Source organism: Varroa jacobsoni, unplaced genomic scaffold (assembly GCF_002532875.2).
Source record: "Varroa jacobsoni isolate VJ856 unplaced genomic scaffold, vjacob_1.0 scaffold_977, whole genome shotgun sequence".
NCBI classification, from domain to species: Eukaryota; Metazoa; Arthropoda; class Arachnida; order Mesostigmata; family Varroidae; genus Varroa; species Varroa jacobsoni.
In genome coordinates this window covers 14,878-33,557 of record NW_019213879.1, presented here as the reverse complement: position 1 = coordinate 33,557, position 18,680 = coordinate 14,878, and the positions used below count along the sequence as shown (strand labels likewise).

The 18,680-nt window shown below is 39.6% G+C and overlaps 1 protein-coding gene across 1 annotated transcript; it reads right to left on the bottom strand.

Annotated features, from left to right (window-relative positions):
* Nucleotides 1-4,191: 4,191 nt before the first annotated feature.
* On the bottom strand, nt 4,192-18,197 carry LOC111265518 (BTB/POZ domain-containing protein KCTD5). Its single transcript, XM_022842279.2, has 6 exons — nt 15,249-18,197; nt 9,923-10,031; nt 9,344-9,390; nt 8,829-8,988; nt 8,541-8,644; nt 4,192-8,201 (listed from the first exon to the last, which is right to left on the bottom strand). The coding sequence occupies exons 1-6, from the start codon at nt 15,459-15,461 to the stop codon at nt 8,172-8,174; spliced, it is 663 nt and encodes a 220-aa protein (XP_022698014.1). The 5' UTR covers nt 15,462-18,197; the 3' UTR covers nt 4,192-8,171.
* Nucleotides 18,198-18,680: the final 483 nt, after the last annotated feature.

Sequence of the window (18,680 nt, the reverse complement as noted above, 5' to 3'; positions counted from 1 at the left end):
CTTTGGTGTTGTATATATATATATATATACCATATTTAAGTCCAGGATCGGGCAGAACTTAATTCGTAATTCCAGTCAGTGTATGCCAGGTATAGTTTGCGTTCAGCGATCTTAATTTAAGGATCCATCCTTTATTTTCTTGCATAATAGATGACCCGATGTGTTTAATTGCTCTACGAAGCTTCCGACATTGAGTTATTGTCACTAATACGTTATTTGATCGTATTAGCGTTTGCTTGGTAATGGGATTAGCGAAATACTCTTTATACTATTCGTTTTCAGAGCTTGCATTCTAAGGTCTCAGACATTATGCTAACTGTGGATGTTGGTGACGTGTGACATAAGGGTTTTAGTTATTTTGGTTACGGTAAATTGCGGTATTTATTAAGACGTCGTCTGAGAGGTAGAAAGTAGTACGATCAGGATTGCAAGACTCAGTCTCAAAATGTTTGGCAGTTAGGTGGGTGATTTAGAAAACGGTATTTAAATAAAACAAAAAGCCCATCATGTAATTAGAACACGGTTTTTGTCACAGCGTGGTAGGAGGAATGGGCGCAAGAACATAGATATACTTTTTAATCACTATCGAGTGCTTATTTCTAATGAAGTGTTTTAGTGAAAATATTGATCCATTGTACACTAACGCCCACAGGAGTCTGCATAACTTAGCTGAAAATTAAGAAACTCCATATAAGAAATCTAGTTAATCCGTGATATTAGACGTTCTTTGAAATCTTTCCTGGGCCGCTCACCAAAAATTATTTATTCTGGATTTTTTTATTATTATTATATGTCGCAAAAAAACGCATTTCGGCCACATTACTGCTAATTTGGTTTAGACTGATATTAATGCTTCTCTTTCGTGATAGGTGTTTAATCAGTATTGTGATTTTAATAAATCAATTTTCGGTTTTGTTCCGTCGCCAACCAAAAATTAGATTCATGTTCTTACACATTGTTTAGACTTGCGGTTAGCTGATTTTTTTGTTAAAACAATTGTAGGAGCTAGAACATGATCAGATAGCTGGTAAACGCGGAGCCCCTAAACACGCCACTTAATACCTACAAAGGTGGAGTGTTTAAGAGCGTAACCATCATCACGGAGACTCAACTAGAGAACTGGTTTACTTGACAACACGATCCACTTTACAAGTCATGCCCCGACTCCTTCTGCAGGGTATTCAGTACAGATTCGTCAAATTAAGTACATATGGTAGTAAAATCAAATTGGTACATAATAGATTTAGATAATTAACTTAGGACGAAATCTATGCCTTGTTCGAAAAGCTTATTAAAGATACGTTAAGATACTACATTTTTCAATTAGCTTGCGGTAAAAAAAAAATCTTTTTAAAAATTGGGAATTGCAAAATAAACAAAATGTTTAAAGATTTCTAAGGTTGAATTTGAAGACATTGAAGATAAATATACCTATTAATGCTGTGGGTTATTTTTCCAATAAACAGCAGTACTGCTACATTTAAAACGGGGAAAATAGAGAACCATTGATCGTTGCATCCCCTAAAAAATATGTTGCAGTTTTATTTGGTCATGTGGACCATCGCATACTTGTGTTGAATTTTTTTCGAGATAGATGAATGCTATTCGTGCACGTGCTAGTGTTAAATTCTTACATATTATGCAGGTTATAACCCCACATAACTATTTTAAAAATGACTTTGTTGTTGTTACTGTGTGTACAGACAAACCGTTAGGGAAATCATGAACTTGACAATTTGCTGTTGGAGTAAACAGCGTCGAGATACCGAGCTATGAACCCACACACAGCCCAATTCAGTGTCACTACTTTGAACTATTTATCACGATAATTTAGGGCGCGTAATAATTTCAAAATGTCTTGTGTTATGATACAGGCTCTTTAATCGGTGGGCTTTCAGTGCTTGACGACAAATCTTCAACACAACTATAGAACTCTTTTCAGGGTCTACGTTTTTTACTTAGTCAAACAGCATATACTTTATTATTGTAATAGTATGTTGTTTATTGAATACCTGTGTGAACTTTGAATTCATGACTGTATGAAGTACAATTATATAATTTTTCGTTCTACTTGTTGATACCAATTCCAGGTATTATTGAGTATCAAATTCATTATTTAGGACATTTGGGTAGTCTACAACTGAAAATCCTATTTTGAGACAGTTGTATTGTAGCGAAGAATTTGATTATGGATGAACATTTAAAAATAGTAGTAGACCTTTACAATCGTGTAGAAATAATGGCCTACGACAAACGTCCAACTGGACTTACATGGGCGGCACAAACAACGCAACAGAATGCTGTGTCGACAAATCTAGGTAGCATCTTGCATGCTGTGTCTAATATATTCTCCTTTGTGGCATCGCGAAGTGAAACGGTGCAGAGTAGCGTTCATGGAATTCAGTCACTAAATTGTGTAAGTTAAACACAAACGCGCTCTATGAGTTTTACTGGTGCTTTAGATTAAATAAATAGTGTTGTCCATGATGCCTGTCTATATAATAATCAGCACACTTTTATGTTCCATTAGACTAGCTATTCATGAGTCTGATCTCTTATCCGATTTCTTGGAGCATTCTTAGTCCCCCTACATCTGCTATGCCATATTACTATTATTTCAAAAGTTCAACTATAACATTTATTCAGGTATGGAACAATTCAAGGTAACACGGGGTTCAATAAGAAATAATGGGGAAGCGCTCGTAAATCTGTCGCTCTGTTTAAAACCGTCGTAGACCGCTATAAATGTCTAAGAATTCAGTTAATCTCACTATATATATCCATGACACATCTGTCGTATCATTGCACATAGTAAGTAGATGGCAGAGTCAGTATTAATAGGCCTAGGTATTGTTAGAGCGGCAACGATGAAGTATCATTAATCTATATTATATTCTATAAACAAAGTATAGTTCTAAATCTAAAGAGTCATTACTCCGTACAATGTGCTTCCAAATCTATAACGAACAGGCCTAGAATCTCTTGACTAAAAATTCGTAATTAAGAAGTTATGGATATTTTTTTATAGAAGTAATCCCGTTGAGCTTGTCACCGACGTAGACTGACTACCGAAGAAGCCACCTCCCGGGAAGTTACGTTCTAAAACGTGATTAAAAATAGAAATTGACAATTCCGGCAGCCCCAATTAACATGGATTTTTCCCAGTCGCATGCAGTTCTTAGTTTTCGTTCAGCACCTCAATGATGAAAATAACTGATCGAGCGCAACGTCCCGACACATTCAGCTAGTAAACCTCGCAGAGAGTGAAATGCCAAAGGGTGATAAAATGGCGATGAAGGAAAGTGTCAAAATCAACAAGCAGTTAGCCTTATTCAGCTCCGGGATGCTGATATCGCCTCGTATCGAAACTCGGTACTAAATGACGTTCCGAGGTCGCTTTTTGACAGAAACGCTATCGAAAAGATCATCCGGACGAACTTGTCACCGATTTCGAGGGACTGACCGCCAAAGAACTTTTACCCAAGAAGTAATGTACGTTGTAAAGCGTGGCTTAAAAAACTGACGAGTCTTTGGGCGATCGCGTGCAGTTAAAACCGGGCTTGAATTAATACGTCGTTATAGCGACCAAGTTGCGTCTTCTATCCTGGCAAGCATCGTTTGAGCTATTGTCGCGCACGTAAGGACATCCACAAGAAGCCCATCTTAGGCATATTAATTTGACATTGTCTGCGCATTTATGTATATTTAGGCCAATACCAATCGATATAAAGAAAACGACACTCAAGGATGTGTCCCGGTAACCATGTGAAAGTGCCATTATCAGCAATGGGAAGGTAATTATCGCTTAAACGTTGTATGATAATGGCATTCGTTTCGAAAGTTGCTCGACGAGTTACTGGAGAATTATTTCTTGTAATTCACATTTTCGCAGCTTGCTTTGGAAGCTCTCAGACCTGTGCAGAGTGCGTCTACTATGTTGGATCTTGATAATGTCTTGTAGTATATGATGTATTTTTTAACAGCATTTAGCGTAATCGTTAGAAGCTTTAAGTGTTTTCACAGCTTATTATGCTCTATTTTATTGAACATAGGACATCATAACGATCTAAATTTTTAACAGTTGCTCTAAACGCTGCTAAAAATTATAGATTTAATAACATTCGCATAACTACACTTTATTAATAAACTTTGTGTTACGAAATGACAAAGGCTCAATAAGAACAATGGACGCTAGGGCGACTTTTATGGATCTATTTACTTTTTAGTCAACAGTCACTTCCTTCGGAAATGTAAGGTGTTACAGCGCGTGCACATACCGTATTTGTAGCTCTTATTTCATCCTCCGCAATGTGTAACGCCTCGTTCAGTAAACAAATTAGTTCTTTTAATTTATTATTACTTTTAGTTCTAGCAATAGGTAGTTAACAGGTCTTAAAATGAGGAAATTCTTTCGAAAATTCTCCTGGAGGTTAGTGTGCGGCTGCTTGTGATTTAACTAATTTTTCGGAGGAAAGTAGAGAAAGAGTGAACAGCGAATCTTACAGAAACCTGGCGGCTATGAAGGATCGATACATTACTCTTCGAGCAAATCGTAATTAACTACTAGATACATCCACAGTGTTGCTTTGTTACCATCATTGTTTGCTACGGTGCATTCAACGGTGGAGATGCAATGTATCTCGCTTGGTCAAAGGTCAGTTATGCTGAACCGTCCCAAAAAGAAGTATCGAAATATAGAACCCCGTTGATAAATATTGCATCATTATCATATGCAGCATTCGCAGCTTTTTGGTAAGCTGTACTTCAGTTTACCCTAATCATCGTCACCATTGTAATCTGGTGTGCATTGAACTGTATTTACCGATCGCTAAGGTAAGGTGTCTTTGTCATAAAGAAGTAAATGTCGGATGTCATAAGTTCGAGATTGCATGACCGGCTGTTGGGCAGTAGGTTTTGTTGCTGTAAATAGCATAGAGAGTATTAATAATGACAACTATAATAATACTCATGGCTTCGCTGTGATTTCTACCATGAGTAATTCTAGTACTAAGAACTGAATTTATTAGTCAAGTGTTTTCATCAAGATTTCATTGCTCAACATTGTCAAAGCCTAAAACATGAATTTTTCGGTAACTCTAACTGAAAATCAATCATTATAAGTAACGATTTTGATACAATCTGTTCGTCATGCACCATTCATTTCTCAGTAGAGATCCTAAGCACTAGACACGTTTTGCCAGTCTAGCTTGTATTCCTACTTTACTGGTTTTGCGGTTTTCCATCACACTATAATTAACAGCAATATTAACCATATTTATATGCGTAATAAAAACATTGACAGTTCATACTTAATTAATGGTTACAGTCGTAATATCCGTGTTCTAGCAGTAGCCGTCAGCACGTTTTTCTAGCATATCTCACATGTAAATGGTAAAAGGCAGGATAGTGGCCATTGTTGAAGAAACAGTTGCCAAATTTGTATCTGCTGGAAATAAGGCAAGTGAGGTATAAGGGTCACCGCCGTAGATCCTTCCACTCATTCAAGTAGAACAAAAAATCAACCCTGTACAGGAGAATGACCCGAGCTTAGATTGTTGATGAAAGGTAAAAAAAAGATTAAGGTGAGATAATCGGTATCCTAGCAAAAGTAATGTAAAACCTAGTCTAATTCGCAGTATACTGGCTGTTGGCCCAGAAGTACTATTTTTCCTTGTGTTTTCTTGTGAAAAGCTCGGACCAGTTATTAAGTAGCATGTGTCTGAGTTAAAAGAGAAGACATTATTTGAAGACGCTTACACATATACCCATCGCACTATGCAACGTGAGAGTAACCCTACGATGATGTTACATCAGGTTCGTGTTGAATCATGTACCGGCTTATAACGAGGGGGGCACCATACTGAAGTCGGATTTTACCCCGCCCACTTCGACGGAACCGAACTCGTCATTCTCTAGAGTACTTTTCTTTTTATCGGCTGATGGATAAGCTACGTTTAAAACTGCGCTAAACAATACGGCATTATAGTCACACTCACAGATTTCTAGTTGTGCAAACCCACACAATCTCAGGCTTAGCCTCATTCGTGCATGAATGAGGTTAATTTTATTATTGTAGATGGTACCGTGGAATGTTTCCTTATTTGTTAGATACGTATATCTTGCGTAGTGCGTTTAGAGGCAGTTTGTCAGAACGAGTCAAACGCACTCCGTCGATTTGTGGTTTCCAGAAAGGCCCATTCCAGCTTAATTTTCAAAAAAACAACGATTCGAGAATGTTGAATTTTCAACGCTATCGAATAAAAATGGGAAGCATATTTTGCACAGAGAACAGCAGATATGACGCGCTTCATGTGAATTTCATGTAGATTAATATACTGAGGCTTTTGCCGCTATAATCACAATACTTATCAAGTATTTCGTAAATGAAATTATGCAATCAATTACCATAATCACGTAATCATTCAGCTTGTACATTTGTTTTTCTTAAATATTAGAATATTGTTTATCACTTTTTTCTCAAGACGTATTCCTACTGATGTTACTTCATATATGTATAAATATATACAGGGTTTTCAATAACTACCCGCAGCTCATTTTTTGCTTACATCGCGGTACAATTTCGATGATTTGATGCGGCTTAATAGTGGGTTCCTTTTAGAATAGATTTTCATTGTGAAAATCCTCTCGCCCTTAATGAAATTAATAGTAGGTTTGAAGGAAATCTTTGTCAGTGTAGACTAAAAACGAAATTTAAATTTGGCAAGTAACTTTTCTCCTGTATATGCATTACTAGAACTTTCAATCCGTGGCGTCATTTCTTAATAGGACCAACTAATGAATCGTGTCGCTCATTACTATAAGCCACTCGGTGGTCGCTTAACGATCGAATTAGCTTTCCTATACGGATACGGAAACATTTTTATATTCGCTTTACGAGGTAGTAATAATAACAATAGTTAAATTGTCAAGATAATCATCTTTAAAATAAGCCTTCGTCGCCTGTTTAGTGGCAATCTAATTTTTCGTTAAGTAGGTCGCACTCAGCCAAATGCAAATAGCCCGAATCCCAATATAAGATGCTTAATTCTTCTTTTATTTAAAAAGTTGGCGAATGTAAAAGGCCTTTGAGATTATCATACAGTAATCCATCCGAAAAACATAATCATTCAATAATTATTATAGACTTGCTGCAATAGTTTTTAGACTTTCCATATAGTCAACAGACAGCCACCATCGTTCTCTTCATCGACATTTTTTCGCACGCCTTATACTGTTGTCCGTGGATGGCTCCTACGTGAGCCTCGCATGCTTGGAGTCAGATTCTTTTCGCAATGCGCCACATAACCAGGTAAAGGACCGAATGGAATTATATTTCTGCCGTTCTTTATTAGTAATTACATCTCACATCACATTTGTTGTGATGCACAGATAATTATAAATCGAACGAGATGCAATTATAATTATTCGGTCTTACGAAGAGCCCACCAAGAGTGATCTTACCAAGCCCAACCGTTAAGCAGCTGTTTGCCTGACGCGGGCACCGATCACTACGGTTTTCGGTTTATGCCATGTACAGACGCCTCCTGTATGATTATATTTACTTCTATACACATACCATTATCTATTCGGTACAAACGCACTGATTCAGCTACCCCCAAATATACAATGTTCAATATAAGCGCAGTCCAAATTGTCCTAATGTTAATGAGTGAAGAAGCTGACACGTTAAAACGTCGCTTAAGCATACATACATTGAAGCCTTTTCGGTTTTCTTCGGCGATATTCGTTGACATTCATTTCGTTGCCAATTGTCTAACTATTATCTTGATTTGGTGCAGTCATTATGCTGGAACCTCTTCGTGTACCCTTAAAAGTGCCGGTGTCGCTAATGAAATCGATTCAGCTGCTAGATAATAGAATATGCTAGTAAGTCATATGACTCTTGTAAGTTATTCACAAGTCGTCTCAACATATGCATGTGTCTTCCTGGACGTCTTCTTTTCGTTGAAGATAAAATAGGCTCGTAAAATCGACTATTTGTGTGACCGCGCAACCAACAGTTGGTGGCTAATCCAAATATCAGACTGCTGTAGTAGTCCTGCGCAGGAAGGCGATCCTGGGATGTGCAAAAAAAGGCGTTTGTCGGTTTGAGGGGAGTGTCGCTTAAAGCCGCCTCGAGTGTCGGGATCTACCGAGATCCCCTATCGGAATCACATCCGTGCGGCTTTCTGCTGAATAAGCTAAAACACAAAAAACCGGTTGAACAAGCTTAGCAGGCATATTAAAGTAGACACATTAATTCCATAGAGCTGCATGTCTTTTTGAACACTTTACACGGACAGCTTTTTTTAACATCCTGTATTGAACTAATCCACATTCGAACTTCGCCTTTGGAAACAGACCGTCTTCTTGCAAGTTGTCTGTCCTTTGTTAATGAATCTCAGTAATTAATTCGATAGAGTGTAAGATTCATACGTTGCAAATTGAACAAGATTTTCCGTATCGAAGAGGTATCTTCCTTTTTTCAATACTACATGTTGCAAGCTACATCGTGATATTTTTCAAAAAAATATATGTACCTGCGCGCGATCCTTCCCTTCGAGACCCTGTGAATTGGCACACTCCCGTGACACCACGCAGAGAAATTCGGCCTGATCGTCCGTCCCGTACGTGTACGACGAGCCTGAAACGTTTCGATTCAACAGGACACCACCGTAAAAAATTAAACTAATACGACCTATTAGTGATAATCGTAGCCCCATACCTATATGTGCCATGTTTCTTTCTATTTTTGTTGCCCGAGGTGTTGGCTTGACGTTACCAGCTAAATTACTTTAAAAAAGGCTCAATAATAATACAATTATTACCGATCGGAATGAGTTGTTCAAATTTCCAGCCGTCACTCATCGTCGACACCATTTGCGTGAGTTCATCCTCGTGGCACTGTAGTACTCGATAAACGTGTTTGTGCCCGTCAGATGCCAGCTTTGTCTTCGAGTTCCGATCTGCTATTGCTTTCTTGAGCATCTAGAAAACGAAGTAAATTTATAGAAAAAAGGTGAATTAGTTACTGCTCATTTTATTGGATAGACCCACATTTTAGCGAATTACTCGACTTCTACAATACGATATTCTTATTTGTTTCAGCGAGCCCAGTAGGTTGCTTGTAGTCAGAAATTCTTCTGGCCACGGCTATACCAAATACTTAAAAGGCTCTGTTGAGATATTTTAAAAAAGAGCTTTTGTATAGATATATAAGGAAAACTGCAATATTTGCTAACATTTTGCACAAATGATATTCTAAATAAAGATGACATAGATAAATGTCATGATTCTTTTTAAACTGATTTCGTCAATTATAGTCTATCCACGCCGAGCTTACCTTGATTAGCTCCGTAATATTATAAAATTCAGCTTCCTCGAGCACACCTACGGGCCAGATTTAGAAACACGCAACAAACGAGAAGATGTGTTACTACAGCGCACAGCTCCTATCAGTAGTCGTGATAAGATGCCTTATATTATAGCCAGCATTTATGGGATCACAATCTGCACATGACGCGATTGCTAATTCGAAACACATACATTTACTTTTGGTTAATTCTTTATTCCTAGTCATCATTAATTTGATCTACTTCCTTGACAAAGCTCCAGATTGTAAAGCAAAAGAACGCTGTAAAGCGATTAGAGGAGTATTTTGCTAAAAAAAGCTTCTTTGAGTCGACTAGGAATAGTTCTTTTAATTTACTCTGCGAGTATTCATGTTTTATTTACCTTTATCCACTTGCTCTAAGGACAACACAAAGACTGCAATTTTCGAAAAACTGTGGTTTTCCTAAAATTTTAAAAGAACAACGACCGTTGGCAAACTTTAGGCTTGATGGTAACAACCACTTGCTTAGTAAAGTCAGATTCCTATTGCAATAATGTTCGGTATTACGACTCCATAATCTGTACATACCTTCCTCAGAGAGGTTCTTCTCAATAATGAGTTTGCCATGGCGCAAGTAGTTTAGGATAGGCCCAAAGTATGTAGGGTCCCTGTCGATCATATACGCTCCTGTTTCATCCTGTTAACCGAACATGACAGTAAGAAGTGGTGAAATTTACACAGGTGGCTGCGAAAATAAACATAGTCTTCCTTCACTAGAGATTGAATTATAGTTCAATGTTTTCTGATGTCTATTAAAAATCAGTAGTAAAGAACCATTATTCTTTAGTTATCAGTTTTGGGCATTTCAAGGCAATGAAAAGTAAACATTAATGCAATGAACAATTTTGAGTCATATCAGACAACAAAAAATCAAGCTAGATGACACAACAAAAAAAAAAGCCTAAAGCCCACCCAGATGAGTTAAAATCGAAAGAGTGATCTGGATGTTTTGAACGACCTATGCAGAACTTTAACTAAGGTTTTCTGATTTAATAACTTTAATTTGAATGCGCTGAACAAATAAATGAATATGAATGAACACACAGATGTCTCAAGAACTCGTTTTGCTTTATTTATTCATCTTGAAATACCCGCCTGGCTAGCATAACTTACCAAAACATAATATGTATATATAAAATATTAAATAAATTCGACGTATTGTTACTTCGCGTGGTTTATTGGTAAGCCATGTTTGCGACAGTACAGCTGTTCTGACGTTGTGCAGCTGATTTAGTTCACGACTACATATATTAATACTAATATTTTAATTATTATGGCTGAGCTATTAAAACTTGTCTTAAATGAATGAAACAACAGCACAGTGAACAGGCATGTCACATGCCTTCGCCTTTATTAATGTACAATGTGTAGCCATTTGACACACTCAAACCATATTAGTTGCTCATGAAAAAAATAAATGACATCATTTCAAGTAATCATCGGAAGATGCTTGACATCGCCAGCTAGCTGCTTTATCCTCAAAAGGGTTAGGGCAGACCTACAATTAAAATCATCAGCCAACAGTAGCACTTTAACTAGCCAGCTCCTTACGAGCAAATTATTGCATCATAATTGTTTTCCTGTTTTTACCTACTAGTGCATATATGTGCATCATAATGGCAATGTTCTAAAAGAGGCCATTTCGAAGGAAACTCTTACAAAAAGCAGCAGCGACAAATTATCTTACTTAACAAAGTTTATCTAAAACAGGCTTTACAATACACCTTTTGGTACCACTCATCTAGTTTCATCGTTCTCTTTAGATCCCTGGTTCTAGACTTACTGATGTGTCAGCCCAGCAACGAAAACCGATAAACGGACGGTTGGGAAACGGGAATGTCCCTCGTTATTTCTGCCGTATAAATGCATAACAGCTTATTAGCATAATACAATACAACGTAGCTAGGAATGGCATTGCACATACATTGTTTAGTGCCAGAAACAGCAGGAACATTCATGGTCCAGAAAGTAACTCGATGATTAGACAACCAAATCCAGCCAAAGCCGGCTATGACTAAGTATCGTCCCTATAGCCGGGCTTGGTCTAGTTTCGAACTCAGCCGAAACTCCCAGAACGAAGAAGGGTCTTTAATAGCATAAAATTCACATCAGTGTATTTCACCCTTACATCTAACCATTGCAATAGGTTGTCAGGATGTGAGCACGCACAAACAGATGTTTCGACGACCACTAAACGATCTGTCGTCGTATTTGCTCTAATGAAAAAGAAGCCATTTACGTTTACACCCGGCCTATGATACTATACCACTTTATTTATGACTAAGTTTGAGTATGTGCATACTGTGACCAAAAACACGATTTAAGAAAGCGGACGAAGCAACCCAGATATATTTGTGCATTTGTTTAGGCCGGCGGGAACGATCAGTTCTGACACAGCGTCAATCAGAGAGAGAACGCTGACAACAAACGGTGCTCGTCTGCGTATCCCTGCGAGTGTGCGTGAGGGTCGCTGGCAATACGGTACATAGACTAGCATTTGGTTAGTTTCTGTTCTCACGCGCGCCCATTGCTCTTTCTGTAGAATGGCATTCCGCGCCGCGCTCATCACCACCATAACCGGAGCCGTTGACGTACGCCCCACTGACGTTAGCAGGCTGTGCAGGGTCTCAGCATGGGGTGTGCGTGTAGCAGTGGCAGAAATGAAAGCTGCGGCTGAGGCTGAGGTTCATTGGTGAACTTAATTCGATCACTGGCATAAGGGTCCCGCAATCGAGGCCTTTGGGCTCTGGGGGTTAGTGACTGCTTGCTACGGCCTGTTGGCCGAGAGAACCGAGAGGGGTAGAAGTTGCTGAGAATACTACAAATACAATAACTATCTAAACTCATATTTAGTTTTACCACCAAAGAGTGACAGTGGTGGCAGTAGCCGTGCTGGCAGTGATGGCGGAGGAGGTGACTTCGATGTCCGTATAGGGACAAACCTTGCCAAGCCGCCTTATAGAATCATTTTGGGAATTCCGTTAGCGTTCAAACTTCTCCCAATATAGTCTGCGCATATATCCGAACCCATACACATTCACACAGACAATCAACGCAATACTCTGGCACAAACAAGCGCTGAAGGCGTTCTTTGAAGAGGGAATAACGTACGATGCTTCAACCACAACGACGATAGAGACTGTCGACAATCCTGTCATCTCGCACAGGAAATCATAAATAGCCGATTCGATCTCATTTCGCCCTATCCGCTGCCGTTTAATGTCATCAGAAGCATGTTTGAAAGGGCTAAACAACGCCTTGGTCGAGTGGCAGCATGGGCGAACAGATCCGTCGACATTCGCATAAAAAAGAAGCACAGCAATCCCGTATTTTTACAGTATCCTGCAACGACTTTCTCAGTTGCACAGGTTACCTGCAATGCTTTAAATGTCTTGATTTAAAGAATATTTTTGCAAAGTGGGCGCCGATCTCCAATAATCGAACGAAGCATATATGATAGACTGTATGAACATAGATCCTTATAGGTAAATTCCAATTCTGCATCACATCTGACACTTGCAAATCTCTTAAGTATACTTAATACAGAATGTACAGTAGACAGAGTTAGTAGTTTGTTGATCAATACTCTAGGATAATATCTCGAACAAAGGCAACCAAATCATCGCAGCGAAGGCAGGAGATTCGTGTTCAGAATATAGGCCCAGATTAGCTGTAGTTCAATGTCTTTACGCTGGACGAATTTACACAAAAATGATGAACTTAATATTTTCCGAAATCGACGATTTATATTGTTGCCAGCTTTCATTCGGTTTCTGAAGAGTTTGAAAAAGACTTCCATGAAGCAAAACAGAACATCCACTCCACAAGATCAGATTAAAAAATTTGAAAGCCTATCCACTTGGTACAAAAAGCCATTTTCGGCGACACTGTTATTTTGGTGCAGAAATTGCAGCTGCTTTCAAGAGGAGCCTCTTAATCTCCAATTGTTCAGGCAAGTCGCAGCTATTAGTCTCACCTTAACATTTTACGCCTTCTCCGGTTGTATTTTTTTTGACACTTTTGCAATCTTGAATATTTGGGAATGTTTGCAGTCACATCGCGTAAGCGCGCTCACAAATTACGTTTCTGTCGAAATATGCAAATAATTTTACAATGATACAAGTAACTTTTTCCGTTTTCGTACAGCTTATAAACGGATGACATTTGGTTCCAATTTAGCTCGAATACCTTATGCGTTGTATTTATTAAACGGAGATAGATAAAGCGTTCTGTAAATAGACCAATAAAATAAAGAATGTATGTTTAGACTATTGACCAACGACCAATGAACAATCGATATACTAGATACTTGATACACAATTTAGAAGCAAACGATAACCGCTGACTACACATAATCAGCGTACTTCTCGTTGGCTTTATTCAAATGAAAAGGTAAACATTTCGTCAAGCGACAGTATACAACGGTTATGAAGTACTGGAGAGAGAAGGTCGATCGTGGATAACTATACTGTCGCTTGCCTACAACGGCTAAAGAATCTATATTATACAAAATAGGGTATCAGAAAGAAAACTGTCTGCAAAACAAATGGTAAGCTTTAAACAAAGATCATAAAGAAAAATATAGTATATTCTTCGGGTACATCGCATTGCGAACTTGCAAGGAATTAGGTTCAGCGCATGTTCAACCAAAATTGTCATCACAAATAAAGTTGATTTCTCGTATTTTGGCTTTTATTAAGGTACTGTTTTTCTGCCTTTTTCAGGTACTGTAGCCTCGAACTAATGGAAAAGTTTTTTATAAATCTACGTACTGGTACAAAGCAACTGGGATACAATTAAAAAAAGCTTACAATTTCGTACAGGTCTTCGGAGTTGAAATTCTCAGATGAGTGTTTTGCTTTTTAGTAACCGACAAATCCATTGCTTACAGAGTAAAAAAATGCTTTCGCTACGTTATATATTGGACATAAGGCATTTAACAGTATTAGTGGTGTAATAAGTAATTCTTTGGTTTTCGAACAAGTTGACGATATGTCAGCTGATAGCCGTTATTTGTCATTGCAGAAAACCACGCTTAACATGTGTATTACAGATACACAGAGAGCAAAAAGGCAAAACGCTATATCTGGGCAGGCTTTGGGTACTCCCTCTCAGTAATGACAACTGAGAAGCAGACTCAATTGATACGAGAAGAGTTTCTTTCTTCCGTATCTTCCTAGTACACACTTTACACCATCCCTTATGATTACATTAGTTCACTCGTTATTATATAACTTTCAGGTTGTAAACTGATAAGTTGAAATATATCAAGTAGCCTGCGATTAACGTTTTTACAGTGATGATTAGTTGATCTTAGAAATTTATTGGGTGACGGCGAAGCCGGAACCTAAGTACGTGCAAGCTCACGGTACAGGTATCCTATACAATAGCCGATATATATAATGTTAGATTAGATAAGAAGTTAACAATACACGATATAACCTAGGGTTCTCAAGAGATCACGTGTTACGTTTTCAAATTAAATACATGTACGTATATCTTGAAATTGAAAACGTCTTTTGATATCGGGTACGTATGTGTCGATTTACCCAAAAATTTGCATATATTAAAAAAAAAAAACAGAAAATGTGTTCCACTATTAAAATTTGCAACTCAAAAGACGTAAATTGATTATAGCCTATTGCAAATAGTCTGAGCTCACGAGTCAGCTTCTACTTGTTCTTACAACAAGTATTCACAGCTTATTTTTTAACTCTTCAAACATATTACATTAATTATGGTATGGACATATATTAGGCATCTACTTTTTGTAAGTCTTGCTCAGCCTACTAACAGTTACTTCTTTCTTTAAAAAATTGCCATTACAGTATAACCTGGACGTTAGAGGGCTTACAGTGTCGGAGTTAAGATCAGGGTCGTCCTGACAGAGTCTGTAGAGGAACGAATTTGTATCCCTTGCCAGAGTTGTCTTCGTCGTGAGGAAATGCGTTCCACCTACGTTTAGACGCACCCACTGAGTCGAATTACGACGACCCTGCTGCATTTGTTGTTGTTGATGTTCCTGTTGCTGTTCAGTTCGCGATTTGTCGCTGCAATGAAAATTCATCGTTGCTACTATTGTACGTTCGTGTATTCGTCGTGCGTCCTGCGTCGTTGTGCGCGTTTTCTCTCCAACTGTACACGGATAGCTCAACACACGCAAATTTACATAATATCACATCGAATTGCGTCTTGTCGTGGTCGTCTTCGTCAAATACACGCTTAAACGCTTGCACACCTCTACAGTTGCGCACAGCAGTAACTGCCACACTAGTGGCCGCCAGGTTCATGTACTCCACTTACATCGCGCAAGAATCGCTTGCACTAAAAGACCTGTCGTGAGAAGCTGAGCTATCTGTGGCGCTCAGTAAAAGTAATCTAAAGCGTTATCTACGTTCGTCTCATCCACCTTACAGATCCGTTTCAGACAAAAATCCTCTTGCTTCTTGGCTAAATGGCTTGTCTGGTAAGTTCTCATAAGCAGATAAGACCTTCAAATACTAACAGGCCAAATATTTCTCCGCATTAGTAAGGGAGGCAGCGAAAACGTGAAAGATAGGCAATATTTAAGAGGTAAATGCATCAGAGATATCTGTTGGAGATGAATTTCCGCTGAGTCCGACGTTCGATATCTGGTCAGTAAGCAAATGATTGATTCAAGGCTGTGGTTGTAAACGTAGTTTATCAACTTGAAGATTTAACAAGGTCCACCAAACTAAAATTGCGCTCCATTGTAATCGCACTATGGTTACTTGGTATTCGGTATTCTTCTATTGCTATCGTTTTACTCGGCTTTGGCACAGTTTTGTAGCACTTCACAGCTTCAACAAGCCTACTGACGGCGATTTCTCCGAGAAGGTTATTTCGTCCTTCGGCGTCAGCACGACCGTTAACAGGAGGAACACTTTCAGATGTTTCAGATTATGTCTGTACGCTCTGTGTCTTGTCCTTTTTATGTATTACTTTTTTTCAACGCTTCTTTGTTCTTAGTTACTTTTATGTCAGGTGCAACCAATCAAATAGAGCGTCAATTGCTACTAGCATGAAAAATCGAATAACGCCACTACTACGTGTTCGTCCCTCTGTCTATACGGCAACGGAAAAAGGTATGAAAAAGGCTAAATTTAGCTAAAGTTGCTCAAACGGTTCAAGGAGCCGTTTAACCGATGACCATCGTGGTGTGCACAATGTAATCGAATGAAGAACACTTTTTTTCCGATCTTTTATTATTCCACCATTGGTGCCGTTTGGCGCTCTCCGATTCTCTGTCGTTCTGCTTTACGCAGATCCAGCAGTGAATCGCTTCCTTCGTCCTTCATCTATTGATCCGTCTGTCTTTCAAACGGTGTCTGCTTAGTATCCAGTCACACACTCGTTGTCAATGGCAATCGTAATAGTACTATTAACAGTCAACCGCATATAATATTATACTATTTCGCTATTATTGCTTCTGCAGCAATACGACCAGCTCCAGGAGCACTTACAGCCACACGCGCTTACAAAACAAAGCTGTGTCATCCATCCACCTTTAGTTTTCGCTCATCGCGATACACAATGCTCGTAATAATGCGCTTACTGCTAACTAATTAGGATAATCATAGCAACAACGCAGCTACCCAACGAAAGAAGAGTGACGAACAGTAAGCAGTTACGAGCGCGATGCAATACACATAGCGACGAATATTCTTTGCTATGGCAGTAGAAGAAGCAGCGTCAGCCGCCTGCACTAGTGTGGATGGTATACCATTACTTTATCTACCACGAACAACTACGATGGCGAACGCTGACCGGTTCACTTGCCGCTTCTCATACTCACTAACAACCTGCAGCAGGAACACGCTGCCGAGAATAGTCTTCAATTGTCCTTAATCCGTCAGAAACAGTCATGATGCACCTGAAACCACGAAACGCTTCTAACGGCTTTGGCATTAAGAGCGAGTGTAACGTAGAAGAAAGTGGGGTGGCAGGAGGATCAACAGAAGCCAGCGGCGGCAGCCGTTTCAGGACAATCGCCGCTGCCGCCGCAATCGCACGAGACACACTAGTCCCTCTGCCACCTCTTCGCTATCTCTGTTGTCATAGGGTCAGTCACTGGCTTCGTCATTACTATAAGCTAGCCAGCACGACAGCACGCACTCACTCGTTCTCGGCTTCGTTCCCCTGGCGCGATGAGCGACTGCCCCGCAGAGCACGACGAAGTGTCGGCGAATCGCTCGCTCTGGTCGTAGCGGGCGAACCAGAGCAGAACACATACAAAAAGACTGAGAGAGCACCTAACAGAGAGAGGGAGAACCTAACAGAGTGGGAAAGAATCGCAGCGCGATACGACACGACGACGTTGACGTCGATCGCCGCTACAGCCGACGGCACAGTGCCTACCGTCACCTTGTGGCGGTATCAGTGCCTCGACAGTCCTAAGCGCAAAACAACACAGCAACAACAGCGCTACGAAAGATACAACGACGTGTCTACCGCGCCGCAAGTAACGTTAGACACGATAGAGCGCACGATGGGACAAACAAACGAGCGAACTGCCTAATGAACGAGTAGTCAAGGACCAGCAGTGGATAGAACGATCGCTACCGCCAGCAGTACGAAAAGGGACGGTAGCAAGACAAAAGGCAGCTGGCGCAAGTAGAGAACACGGCCGTTGGTAGAGAGCACATACGGAAAACGAAAGAAAGAGCGAGAAGGGCTGAGTGCAAACGAGTAGAATACAACCCAACGCAACACCCGGCCAAGCAGACGCAAGGAACAGGCAGCATGACTATATACGACGCGCGGCGGACTGGAGAGCGCGCACACGGAGGTCAATAGCGGTGGGGAGGGAAATAAACAAAAACAACAACAGCTAACGACAAACTGATGAAGAAGACGGACGTTAGTGGCTCTACCAATAGCAGCCGAAAAGCCACGGAAAGGTTGAGGATTATTAAGAACACTGGATTCTCGTAGCAACAACGTGGAATAGAGTTCTTTAGACGAACCGCTTCTGTTTTTTTAGTTCTGTTCAAAATGCCAGACGACAATTTAAAAGAGAGAGGAGGAGGCACGAGCAAAAGCGAAAAGGAAATTAAGACTGGAAGGTGGAGATGGGTACGGGAACTGTTGTGGAGAGTAGAAAAGTTGTTGATACGACTGCTAACAATTATGAACCGTTTGAGAGAAATACGCCCAGTTAAATGCGCTCAGACTCGTCTGGTCAATAAGTTACTATCGATCAGTTAACTAGTAGCAGTCATTCGAGAAGGCTTATGAAAATTTGCCTCAGTTTAAGTAAGAATAT

Excerpts from the sequence above, each read along its gene's own strand:
- LOC111265518 (XM_022842279.2), bottom strand. The coding sequence starts at position 15,461 with ATGAATTTTCATTGCAGCGACAAATCGCGAACTGAACAGCAACAGGAA. Across the intron at positions 10,032-15,248 it reads CTGATCTTAACTCCGACACT|GATGAAACAGGAGCGTATAT; the intron begins GTAAGCCCTCTA and ends TTCGGTTAACAG. Across the intron at positions 8,989-9,343 it reads ATATTACGGAGCTAATCAAG|ATGCTCAAGAAAGCAATAGC; the intron begins GTAAGCTCGGCG and ends TTCGTTTTCTAG.